Raw genomic sequence first — 13063 nt, 5'->3', positions numbered from 1 at the left:
TCAGCATCAGTCCTTCCAGTGAATATTCAGGACTGATTTCCTTTAGGATGGACTGATTTGATCTCTTTGCAGTCCAAGGGACTCTCAAGAGTCTTATCCATACCATTGCATATAGTGTCCTATTTGCATAAACTTCATGTAAAACTCTCTTGATACCTCAAATCGTATAATATCCAAGCAACAAGAGAACTTAAAGGCCAGTCACTCCAGCCTCCTCATTTTACTACTGTGAAAATCCAGGCCCTTGGAGGTAAGTAGCTCATTCAGCACTGCCTGGCTCCTTAGAGAAAACAAACCTGTGAAGTAGGAGCACGGTATCTGGAGAAAGGCCTCGACCTCACACAGTGATCCCCCAAATGCTACAACAGTTACCGACTAAAAGGCCAGCATGCTCACAGTGGGAGAGTGTAACTTTTTCTAAAAATTATTAACCAAGAGAAAAGGGGGAAAAATAATACTTCTAATAAGTTTTGTGATGTTTTGGTCTAGATCAGAACCAATAAGTTGCAATTCTAGCTCATTTTATACTGCTTTGCTTTTATTTCTTCTACCCGAAGCTGAAAAAAGTTTAATTTACAACCTGTTTAAAAGCAATAAATATTACATAACTATTATAATGCCATAAAAAGGACATTTTGGGGACTTCCCTGGTGGTCCCGTGGTTAGGAATCCACCTGCCGATGCAGGGGACACAGGTTTGATCCCTGGTGTGGGAATAACCCACATGCTGCAGCGCAGCTAAGCCCACACACCACAACTACTGCAGCCTGCGCACTCCAGGGTCCGTGTGCCACAGCTGCTGAGCCCATGTGCCACAACTACTGAAGCCCTGCACCCTCGAGCCCATCTCCACAACAAGAGAAGCCCCTGAAGGAGAAGCCTGCACACCGCTACTAGAGCATAGCCTCCACTCACTGCAACTAGAGAAAGCCCTCACGCAGCAACAAAGACCCAACACAGCCTAAATAAATAAATACATTTTTAAAAACATGTAAAGAAAAAAAAGGAACATTTTAAGAACACAGTTCTCTGAATACCTACCAGAAACATATAAACATACCATCTGAAATAGTAAAGATTTTTGGTGATGAAAAGCAACTTGCCTAAACTCTTAAGGACTTAAAGGGAATATAAGAAGAACAATTCATGGAGAAAGTCAAGGAGATACCATGATTCCCCTGACTTTTTAACTGGAGTTTAACATATATGATCTACACTACCTTATAACAAGATTCAGGGAAGATTGAAAACTGCAAGTGTTGTAGGTAGCAAAGCTGAGAGAGTATATATAGGTCCACAGTGAAAAAGGGGAAAGATTAAGTTTTCATCCTCATCTTGGCTGCTGGAGGCCTCAGCCGAGTCTTTGTGGTAGAAGTTGACAGGATGCAGGCTGGATATTTATTGCAGAGTTGAGTCTCCACCGTGTTCTTCACCACACCCGGACGCTTCAATCTGTTCTCCACCATGGCAGGAGGGAAGTGACATCCCACGACTGTCACCCCCACATTCAGCTGGACTGAGATGGGCAGCTACCACCATTCATGTCCACATCAATACCTGATTCACATGTAAAATGGAAGACATCTGTTACTTGCTTTTGTTGAAGGTCACAACAATTTCCACTTCATAGATTAACTCTCTGACTAAGCATGTTGTAGTCTGGAACTAGTGTCAACTTTGCCATACTTAGTAAATTTTGTGAAAACAGCATCAAAGTGAGGAAGCACAGGGTGTCAAAGAGTCTGGGGTCTCATCTGGACTCTGCCCCTTACTTCCTGAGTGACCCCAGGGAAGCCTCAGATTCCCCATCTCTAAGAGGGCGTAATACTAATAATGTGCTGTGCTGTGCTTAGTCGCTCAGTCATGTCCAATTCTTTGCAACCCGATGGACTGTAACCCACCAGGCTCCTCTGTCCATGGGGATTCTCCAGGCAAGAATACTGGAATGGGTTGCCATGCCCTCCCCCAGGGGATCTTCTGAACCCAGGGATGGAACCCAGGTCTCCTGCATTGCAGTCAGATTGTTTACCCTCTGAGCCCTCCCTAATAACATCATTGTGACATCCAGGGGTTAATACATATCATGAACTCTTAGAATGGAGCCTGATGTATTGTAAGCACTCAACAGGTGTTAGCTATTAGCACTATGTTTTATATAGAAATTTTAAGTCGCACTTTCGATTACAATTCACGTGTCCTCAGGACACAACTGAGCAACTGAACTGAACTGATTAACAAAAGGAATGACTTGCAAACCAAAGTGAATTGTAATCAAAAGTGGGACTTAAAATATTCTAATGACAATCACACACATTTTATTTTAGAGATTAATCTCTCTTTATTGGTCAAAAATGAGTAATGATTTAAACCTAACACCTCTCCTCTTGCACATTTAATCACACACCACCATTCTAGAAAATCCACATACGTGAACAGTGTTAAAAAGTGAGATGGGAAGAGAGAGAGAGAGCAGCCTAGCATCTGGGGATGTTCATCCAATGAGATCCAACAGACCCAAGTTAAATGCCAGCAAACACTATTGAAAAATATGAGCTACTTGCTACATCTAGTATAACATAGTGGTATTATTCTGAACAGCTCACCACACTTCCAATCATAAACATCCTTAGAAAGTTTAGTGTGCATTCTCAGATAAGTGTATTCCTTCTGTTAGGTCTTGCTCAGACTCTGTGTGTGTGTGTGTGTGTGTGTGTGTGTGTAATATATATACATTTGCAATACCGTGTCATTTAGAATAAAGCATAAAGTCAAGCTGTATAATAATTTATTATTGATCTTTAATAAAAATATTAAAATATACTTGTCTTTTTATTTAGGGATAGAGAAGCTCGCACAGAAAGGGAAATCACTGTCCCCTTTAGCGAGCATAACTGGAATATCACTCTTTATGATTGTATCCATGTGTCTTCTTCTCTTATGGAAAAAATTCCAACCCCACAAAGGTAGGTTAAAAATTTTTAAATATATGTGAATGGTTTATATGTATACTAAAAAGTATTCTTACTGTGTTTTTTTCTTTCTTGGTTTTTAGTTATAAAACAAAAGCTAGACGGCAGGTAATGCATATGTTTCTATGAAAACAATTTTTCTCTTGAATGCTTTCTCCTCAATGATTAAGACTGACAGAAACACTGATTTGTCTTTTCAGGCCAGAAACAGAATACAGGAAAGCGCGAACATTTTCAGGTAATGGCCAGGCTGAGAGGGGCTGTGTATTATCATTATTAATATATATTGTTAATATTAGCTATTCTATACAATGTACTTTTGAGGTAACAGAATTCATCCCCTCCCAAGGTGACTGCCCTCACTTCACGAAGTGCTATCCCTTGTATTAGTTTTCTGTAGGTCACTTAGATCTGCAAGATAAGCCCCGAAAGACACTTTCAACACCATTTTACAGTCAAGAGAACTAAGGCTCAGAGAGACTCGTTCGCCCACCACCACTGGCGCATATCCCCCTGATCCTCTTACAGTTTTGGAACTGCCCAAGTGTTCTCTCACTATGCCAGTTTGTAAAGCAGACACAGTGCAGACAGCTCCTGTCCAGGGAGAAGAGGAAAGTGAGGTCCCCCAGGTTGCTGCTTCTCCGACTCCAGGGGTGCCCCTCACTGCCATCACTTCTGACTCCCGCCTGAGTTGTTATGTTGACAGTGGGGCTTTGGCTCAGGCCTTAGAGTCATAGGAGCTGGATTTCTGACCCATATGCTCCTCTTTCCCCCAATATCACCTTGGGAAAAGTATTTTGCCTGACCTCAACTCATCTCTACAATAGAGCTCGTAATATCCCCTCAGGGTTGCTCTGAGAATTAAATCCAGTGTTATAGGTGCCTGATACAATGCCTGGGTCCTTAGTAAACATGGGTCTTCTTCCCCTTATCTAGTCCTTTCTCACAAATAATAAAGTGTAGGAGTTCTGAAAGCTCCCAGAGACTATCTGGAAGAGCTACCCTACATTTTACAGATGATAGTTTAGGTGATATTGGACTTGTGTATTCTATTTTGTATGCATAGGCAGCCATGAAGTGAAGTGAAAGTTGCTCAGTCGTGTTCAACTCTTTGCAACTCTATGGTCTATACAGTCCATGGAATTCTCCAGAATTCACATGTGGGTAGCCTTTCCCTTCTCCAGGGGATCTTCCCAACCCAGGGATCAAACCCAGGTCTCTCACATTGCAGGTGGATTCTTAGCCACAAGGGAAGCTCTTAGTCGCTTATTTTTTTCTTATTAGTCCTGGTGGACTCTGTTAGATCTAGCAGGATACTGCAATATTGTGGGTGGATTAAGAGCTGCTGCAATTGACAGATTGAGGCCTTGGTGGCCGTAAGTCTCTGGTAACTGGAAGTTACTAAGGGCAAGGCTGCCCACATGTGTTTATTTGAATATATATGATACACCACTGTTCCCACATCAGACTTTAAGAATAATTGTCCCAATTCAGTTTCAATTCTGAGCTTCAAAAGGCGTGATTTCCAGTACTACTTAGCGGCGGCATGGCTATAGAGGACTGTCGTTGTTGTTCTGTCACTCAGTCGTGTCCAACTCTTTGCGACCCCATGGACTGCAGCAAGCCAGCCTTCCCTGTCCTTCACCATCTCCCAGAGTTTGGTCAACTTCATGTCCATTGAGTCAATGGGAAATGTCAAATTGGTTTAATACACATACCACTTGAAGCAAACCATAAAGATCACTTTATAAAGTTTTATTTTAATAATAAAAAAGTATAACAATCACAGTTCAAGGCATTTGGTTTGTAAGGAGTACTTGTTTTCCATTTCAGGCCACGAGGATGCGCTGGATGACTTTGGAATATACGAATTTGTTGCTTTCCCAGATGCTTCTGGTGTTGCTAGGGTTGGTTTTCTAGTGGCTGCTTATCCTAGAAGTAGCATTCTGCTTCAGCAGAGGTGAAAGCATCATTCCTTTGAACCTGGGGGCACTGCAATCCAATGGCTACACTACCCTCAGCCATATTGACTCACTGTATAATGAATGACGGTGCCGAATCTGGGGAGCTAAAGTGTCTTTCTAAGCCTCTATCAAAAAAGCTAACACAAATAAGGAAATTACACAAATTCATAAACATTCTTTACCTGGTAAGCTCAGTGGAGAGAGAACTAACTTGGTTGAAGGTCAAAGGAATTGAATAAAAGAGGGACGGAGAAAGCCTGGTTTAAATCATTCTGCGTCACTTTGATGACTCTGGACTGTCTCTTCACTGAATTTCTCTGTCATTCAGTTTCCCCTTTAATCCCCCCTCATATCTCCTGAAGACATTGCAGAGACAATTGATTATACAGGTACTTTATGCTCTTCAGAAGAAAGATAGTGTAGAAACCCAAAATATGCAGGTACATATTTTTATTTTTTTCTGAAGGTACAAGAGAACTTTTATACAGTTGAAACTTTTTTTTTTCAGTCTGCACAGGCAAGGTCTTCGAAGCAATCAATTTTGTTTGAGAGACAAACAGAATGTTTCTCTGAGCTAATCAGCTCATTAACATTTTTATAGATTTATATACAACTGATCTTTCCTGTTTCCTTATTCCCCTGTGAGAGTTCACCTAAGAAAGGGGCCCCTGAAATGAACTACTTGCCTCTGGGCATTTTCATTTCCATTTTTTAAAACTAACTATTTGCCATTTGGGATTGGTTGTCTCACTTGTTCAGAGAATTCTAAGGTTCTGAGGTTCATCCAGCAAGTTACCTGGCCACAGGTTCTATTTCTCAAATGCCAGTGAGTAATGGAGGGGGAATGATGGAATTTCATCCTCTTGTGGGTGAGTCATAACACCAGTGTCCATGTCATCACGGGTAAAGGGCAAAACGGCATTGCAAAATCTTTGCATGTCCTGTTCAGTCTCAGGCAGGATAGGCTCACGGTTCACTTCTACAACCAAAAATACAAAAATAAATAATTTGGTGGATCAGTTATTTCAGAGACAGCTCCTCATCATGACAGCAAGCACCCCTCTCAGGCATGTCTTTTAAATGGGAAAGCAGGAAACTGAAGCCTGATAAGACCTGGAAATGAATTTTGAAGTCATATTTTATTCCTAGGAACGCATTAGAAAGGGGTGACTTCTATGTAAGAAACTTTAAATTTATTCTTGCAATTAACCAGTACTCAGTTTTAAGATTGTATTGAGAGGACCTCTGTTTGCTCAAAATGCTACAGTTCTAAAGAACCTAAGGCCAAGAAATGAATGCTTGATTACATACCAGAAAAGTGAAAGTGTTAGCCACCTAGCCACGTCCAACCCTTTGTGACCCCATGAACTGTATCCCACCAGGCTCCTCTGTCCATGGGGTTCTCCAGGCAGGAATACTAGAGTGGGTAGCCATTCCCTTCTCTAGGGGATCTTCCCAACCCAGGGGTCAAACCCAGGTCTCGTGCATTGCAAGCAGATTTTCTTACCATCTGAGCCACCAGGGAATCTGTCGTAAGTGGAATAACTCGATTTGGAACCATACCCATCTTCGGGGATGAAAACGCCTGAGGAATCAGCTGAAGTCTTTCACTGGCAGTTCCAGGTGCTTTAGGAAAAAGTGAGAAACCAACACGAACAACCTGAGGAGGAGGAGGAAAAGGATCCATGTTAGAAGCAGCCAGAATTTGTGAAGATTAGCAGCTGAGTGCAATGGCTTTGAGAAAGGAATAATAATAACATTACCAAGATCTCAAAATTGAAGTTAAGAAGGGGAATGAACTACTAACTTTATGAGTTTTCAAAAATCAGAATCCACCTTTTAGTTTCTCATGCTGCATGAAATGATGAATACTCCTTCTCTGTCTACTTGCTATACCTTTCATTGTCCATTCAGCACTTCTTTTTGGGAATTTTCAGAAAGCAATGGCATGGAATGAACAAATTTATTACTTGCTAACAGCTCTGGTATTAGGTTAGGTGAGTAAATTAGTCATTTTCTATATAGATTGCTTTTTTTAAAAAATTTTTAAAGACTTTTTTTTGATATGGACCATTTTTAAAGTATTTATTGAATTTGTTACAATATTGCTTCTGTTTTCTGTTTTGGATTTTTGGCCAGGAGGCATGTGGGATCTTAGGACCTGCACTCACTGTATTGGTAGGCAAAGTCGTAACTACCAGACCAGCAAAGAGCCTGTAGATTGCTTTTATCATAGCCCCTGAAAACCCCTATACCAAAGAAAATCAAGGGTTGATCTTAAATCCAGACTCTGAACCAAAGTTCCCTTGACAAAAAAATGATGGGATGAACCGAATCACATAGCCTAGGACTGTGTGAAAGCTTTAACAAGTAGAATGGAAATAGGAAGTCTCCAGAAAAACCTGAAGCTAAGACGTTCCAAAGTGATCTGGCAAGTCAAATGGGGATGAAATAAAGAACTCGTCGGATGATCTATATAGTGCAAACAGTGCTCTACAGGTAGGACTATATAAATACAAAGGACTGAAAGTGGCGACAAGTACAATGAACATAGGATGAGTTAGGATGAGGAGGAGAGCCAGACTTTAGCTAAGGACTTAGAAAGCAGTATTTATAAGAATAACAGCATCAAATGTAAGAAATAGGAGTTAACGAAACAAAAATGCCACTTGCAATAATAAAATACATGTTGATCTTAACCAAGCATATACTACTATACTTTCCACATTCATCTAAGCCTTTATTTTTTTTAAATTCACAAGCTTTTATAGTACGTTTTATGTTGTTGAATAAAAACATACAGTATTCCATTTTACGTCTTTACTTTTAAAGCCCATTACTGCATTCAAGCCACACCATCTTCCCTTGTATGTTCTGTATTTCTTGTTACTGTCTTTACTAACTTGCCACATGATAAGGGCTTCCGGCTACTCATTATTCTTTCTCCTAAACCACCTTTGCACACATGATTGGCAATTAATATCAAAAAGCTAGGGCTGAGATATAATATAAAGGACAGTAATAGATGCTCTTTGATTCTAACCTATCCTGATATCTTCTCTTTTGCTGTGTTTTTCTTTCTATTGCACTTCCTTCACAGTACTGCCAGCTTTTTGCTTAAATGGAGGGGAAAGTGATAGTTTGCCCAGCTATTTCTCTTCTGACCTCATAGCTGTGCCCCTGCACAAACTCCTGTAGGGTGAGTGCAAGGAACTGTGGCAAGGAGGAAATGGGTATTGAAGGGAAGTTGTTATTGTTTATATATGCAGCTCTTGCCATATGCAGCTCTTGCCACCCCATGGGCTGCAGCCCATCAGGCTTCTCTGTTTATGGGTTTTCCCAGGCAAGAATGCTGGAGTGGGTTGCCACACCCTCCTCCAGGGGATCTTCCCGACCCAGGGATCAAACTCACATCTGCATTGGCAGGTGAATTCTTTACCACTGAGCCACCAGGGAAGGCCAGGAAGGGAAGTTAAACAGTTCTAATTCTCTCATCATCACCTCTTTCAGTTGTTTTCAACTGGGTAGCATAGTGGAAATTCCATTTGCTAGTCTTCCAATTTTTTTAATGTGCCCTATTTTTCTAGATGCCAGTGAGATCTGTTCCAGTCTCTGATGGTGTACCAGGGCAAGATTTGCACAGTACAATTTACGAAGTTATTCAGCACATCCCTGCCCAACAGCAAGATCATCCAGAGTAAGTATGAACTTGCTTTTGATGATGCTGCATTGAGAGGGCTCAGCATTCAGCCCCTGCTGTCCCCAAAGTTTATTGAAAGGTTCAGAAGAAAAAATACATAAAAACAGAAAATTATAGCTCCCGTACCTGTGAACACACTTTCCCACCTGAAAATAGCTCTAAGAAATAAAACAGGCAAACGTACAAGTATCTTCTGAGGCCAAGTACTTGGGCCAGTGGACCAGATGCAGAGCTCTAGAATCTAGCATTTCCCCCAGTGAATCGTCTTCTGGAGAAGAAAGGGGTCATTAGGCCAGTTCTCAAGCCATCTTGGTTATCTTGCTGATTTTCCAGTGGCTGTAGGGTTTTTGGAAAAGGAAATGGCAACCCACTCCAGTATTCTTGCCTGGATTATCCCATGGACAGAGGAGAATAGCAGGCTACATACAGTCCATGGGGCCACAGAGTCAGACATGACTTCAGCAACTAAGCACACATGTAGTGGTTTTAGAGTCAGTGATCTATTACTGCAAATGGGTGTGTTCATGTTCAGTCACTCAGTCGTGTCCAACTCTGCAACTCCGTGGACTGTAGCCCAACCAGGCTCCTCTGTCCATGGAATTTTCCAGGCAAGAATACTGGAGTGGGGTACCATCTCATCCTCCAGGGGATCTTCCTGACCCAGGGATCAAACCCGTGTCTCTTGCATCTCCTGCATCGGCAGGCGGATCACTACAAACAGGACCAGGAGGAAAAAAAAAACCTGCAAAATGTACACAACACTGCCCCCATCAAATGCCCACCTCTCACAGATTCAAAGCAGTCTACTCTCAAGTGAATAGAACCACCATGGTAAGGACTGGGCTCACTCCAAGAAAAGCCAGGAAACTGCTCATCCAGTTAACCTGGGGGCTGACACCAGGCAGTCGACTTCCCCTCCCATAGGTGGAAAAACTATGCCAACAGCCTTCTGGAATAATGAAATGAACTTCCCTTTTTTGCGGGCTGTAACTGCCTGCAGGCGTAACTGCCACAAATCATCTTCCATCATTTCTTTATTTGTCATTTATTGACTTTGAAAAGAACATCAATAACCATGCACAGGAACTTCCCCTTTGGCAAAAGAAAACAGTTCTAGCAAAGTAATTCATGCACACCTCTGGGTAAATACCAAAAATAACAGCTAGCAGTGGATGAATGCATGGGAAACAGTCTTCCAGGGAGGAGACCCAGCCCTGGGGGGCCTGTGCCATCATTTAAGGGCTGAAAAGTGACAGGAGCACCTCAGAGGGCCCCATCAGTGCTTTCCTTCTTGTCTCAAGGAACCTGGAGAAAAGGGAGTCAGGTAACTAGGAGCAGACCCTGACAGAGCTGGGAGCTTCGGGTTTGAAAAGAAGAGAATATTGCTTTGTAGCATTATGTTATTAATCTAATAGGACACCAGAGTGGAATGTTATTCCAGGACAGTTAAACAAAACCTCTCTAAAATGACACCTAACCCTCTTTAGTGTCTGGAATAGAAAATGAAGGGGTGTTTTTCTTTGTTAAAAATAAGGAATATATAGAATTTTGAGAGTATGGTCTGCTTCCTAATTTTACGATTTTCTCTGCTTCCTAATTTTAAGATTGTTTGCAAGCAAAAATTTTGCCCTATTTAAATTCATTTGTTTTTCTATATGTCCTTTATTCTATATTTTTCCAGTTAGCCTGCAAATAAACCAAAAGAAGACCTGAGGTTTATATTTTAAGTCTCCAAATAATGAAATAAATATTGATTTTCAACTGTGGAGTATGGCAGCTGTAATTTCAGAACACCAAATAAAATGATTTGCTGAAAAAAAATGATTCCTCAAGTTAAAAAAAAAAATCACCTTCTGAAATTAGACTGCTTTCAGACATGAACAATATCGCTAGAATTTCTTGAGAGTATAAAATTTTATTTCAGAAATAAACTTTGAAGGTTGAAAATACAGCAGAAAAGCTCTTTTTCAAGGTCATTGAGGGCTATTTAACTGCTGTTGAGGACATGCTCCTTCCAGGGAGCCCAACACACACACACACACTCCAGTCCCAGTGCTTCCCATGAGGCAGAAACCAGTACTCAAGATACCAAGCACCACACTCGGAGAGTTGGAGAACTCAGGTTTATTACACCGGCGGGCCCAGAGGAGTTAACACTGCAAGCTCTGAGCCCCGAACCAAGGGATTACAAGAGTTTTTATAGACAGACTAGCTCTTGATAGGCTGGGTTAAACTAAGGGGTTTCGTGCTCAGGAGCAGCAGCCAAGGTGGGGAGGGGGATGCCTGCCTGGACAGGCATGATGAAGCAGGTTTGCAGGAGCTGGGCTGTTGCAAAGAGCAGGACAAGGGTGAGTGAGATAAACTCCAGTTCCTAGTATTGCAAGTGCCACTTTTTGAGACTACGTGACCTACTGATCTAGACTTTGCAAGGGGCAAGCTGAGCTGCAGAGGCCGAAGGAGACGGAGGTGATGTAAAAGTTTAACTTGTCCTCTTCACCCACTCCCCACCTCCCTGGCCTCTCTCTTCTCACCTCGTTCCTCCCCATCTCCTGAGGAAGTTCCCTTTGTGCGTCTTCGTCTTGACTTTACCGCCATCCTGAGATGTCCTCCCTCTCTGAATCCGCCTTCTCTTTCCTTCTCCTTCTCTGTAAGGCTGTCTCCCTCCTCTCTAGTATCTCTTTTAAATGTTTTCTCCTCTTTCTCCCTTCCAGCTCATCCTAAAGGGGAGCCAACATTTTTTTAAACTGTTGTTTCCCTTGAATACAGATGTGGCTACCTATTCTAAAATTTAAAAACAAGAAGGTAGAATATTTTCTTTTTATTTCATTAGAAACTGTTTTGCACTTGTATTTTTTTTTACAGTCAATCCACAAATATCTCCAGGTCATTAACTATGTACTAGGGATAGAGATTAAACATGAGACATAGTCTTTTAAAGGTTTCATATCTTAGTGGGCTCCTCTTTGCTTGTTCTAACTGAAGATCAGTAATCCTTAGTAGAACAAGTATTCCTCAATAGAATAAACATTCCCTAAGCATGCAGAAATCATTTTTCTTTCCTGATTATCTATGGTTTTATTCTCTAGGTCCAATTAAATTCAGAGATCAATTTCATGAATAATGCAGTGTTACAGGTAGTTAGTGACTCTCCAGCATTCCCAGCTTGGGGTAAAGAACTGTAGCTTACTGCTTTCTTTACCTCTATTTGACAGTTGGTTCTGAGATAGAAACACAGCCAAAATATTTTTCCTTTGGCTCTTGGACTATTATTCTAACAGTGTTGTTTTCATTACTACACGTATCTATTAACTGAACTGGTGTTTGACAAATTGGTAAGTTGGCCTGTGTTCATATTCTAGTACTCGGTCATTTGTTTATTGAATTTATGCTGCATTTATTTAAATGCTGTCTGTCGACCTCATTAGACACTCTTGGCACAGTTTGTTTTAAACCCAACTTGCTCATAGGACGTTCACGTAAGTCAACCTTTTAGTTTCAAAAAGAGTTTATCTACAGAATTGAGTGATGGCTTACTCTTTATACCTAATGACTTGTAAATGTAGTTTTCTTGAACTAGTTCAAAGCTCTCATTATTTGCAGCTGTAGAAGGGAATAAACGAATTTAAGGTTCTTCAACTTGTAGACCCGGAAATCTGTAGAACATTTTGCATGTCTCTTCACTAGGTAAGCATTCACGGGCAAAGCAGTGCCTTTAAGTGAAATGAGGAAAGCACACTGAGGAAAGCAGCGGAAATGTCTGGAATCAGTGAAGAAATCAAGCCAGATGCCTTTTCCTCACTGGTCCTTTTAAAGCAGAATAAAGGCATTTATAAGAGTCTGACTGCAGATTTTCCAGCATACCCACAATGCACTGTGCTGCAGAGGAGCGTGGTGGGGCAAGAATTCCCAGTGGACACTCTTTATCATGCCGACAGAAGAGAGAAAAGGACGGGACTTTCCCATTACCTTTTTTGTATCATGTTTCCTACAAAGCTCAATTAGTTCTAATCTATACTTTCCCTTTCCTCAGCACCAACACTATCCTATCTAACCTACAAGTGTGGAAACTTTTATTTGTAAAGTCTTCAGCAAGCCTTGTTTTATTAAATTTTAAATTGCTACACTTTTACATTTTCATTCCCAAATTTCCTTCTTGCTATTTGTACCATAGAATAATAAAGATGATTGTCACAAAAGCAAGAGTGTGCCTTCTCCTAGGTTGTCAGTCACCAATGGAGTTTCTTAAAGACTTGTAAAACACTGAAGGAAGTGACTTACTGAAGTCTGATTTTTACTTTTGTTCAAGGAACAGTGGATTCAAATAAATTATTATGCTTTTGCTTGTATATAGCCTTGATTCTTTGTCTTTGTAGAGTAAAAATCTTACATAAATTCACGTTATAGAATTAGATTTTTTTGATCCCTTTTCC

The 13063-nt window shown here is 41.0% G+C and overlaps 1 protein-coding gene across 1 annotated transcript in view; it reads left to right on the top strand.

Moving 5' to 3' along the window:
* Nucleotides 1-8750, top strand: part of HEPACAM2 (HEPACAM family member 2) — a 46300-nt gene extending 37550 nt beyond the window's left edge. The window contains exons 4-8 of the mRNA XM_055420434.2: nucleotides 2838-2963; nucleotides 3053-3077; nucleotides 3170-3207; nucleotides 4803-4876; nucleotides 8521-8750. Of these exons, the coding sequence (XP_055276409.2) occupies nucleotides 2838-2963; nucleotides 3053-3077; nucleotides 3170-3207; nucleotides 4803-4876; nucleotides 8521-8634 (377 nt within the window). The 3' untranslated portion in view covers nucleotides 8635-8750. The remainder of the gene's footprint in view (nucleotides 1-2837; nucleotides 2964-3052; nucleotides 3078-3169; nucleotides 3208-4802; nucleotides 4877-8520) is intronic.
* Nucleotides 8751-13063: the final 4313 nt, after the last annotated feature.

The sequence above is a fragment of the Moschus berezovskii genome, chromosome 3, assembly GCF_049115385.1.
Source record: "Moschus berezovskii isolate FMDL1 chromosome 3, NW_MosBer_1.0, whole genome shotgun sequence".
NCBI classification, from domain to species: domain Eukaryota; kingdom Metazoa; phylum Chordata; class Mammalia; order Artiodactyla; family Moschidae; genus Moschus; species Moschus berezovskii.
This window is presented reverse-complemented; position numbering and strand designations above follow the sequence as displayed.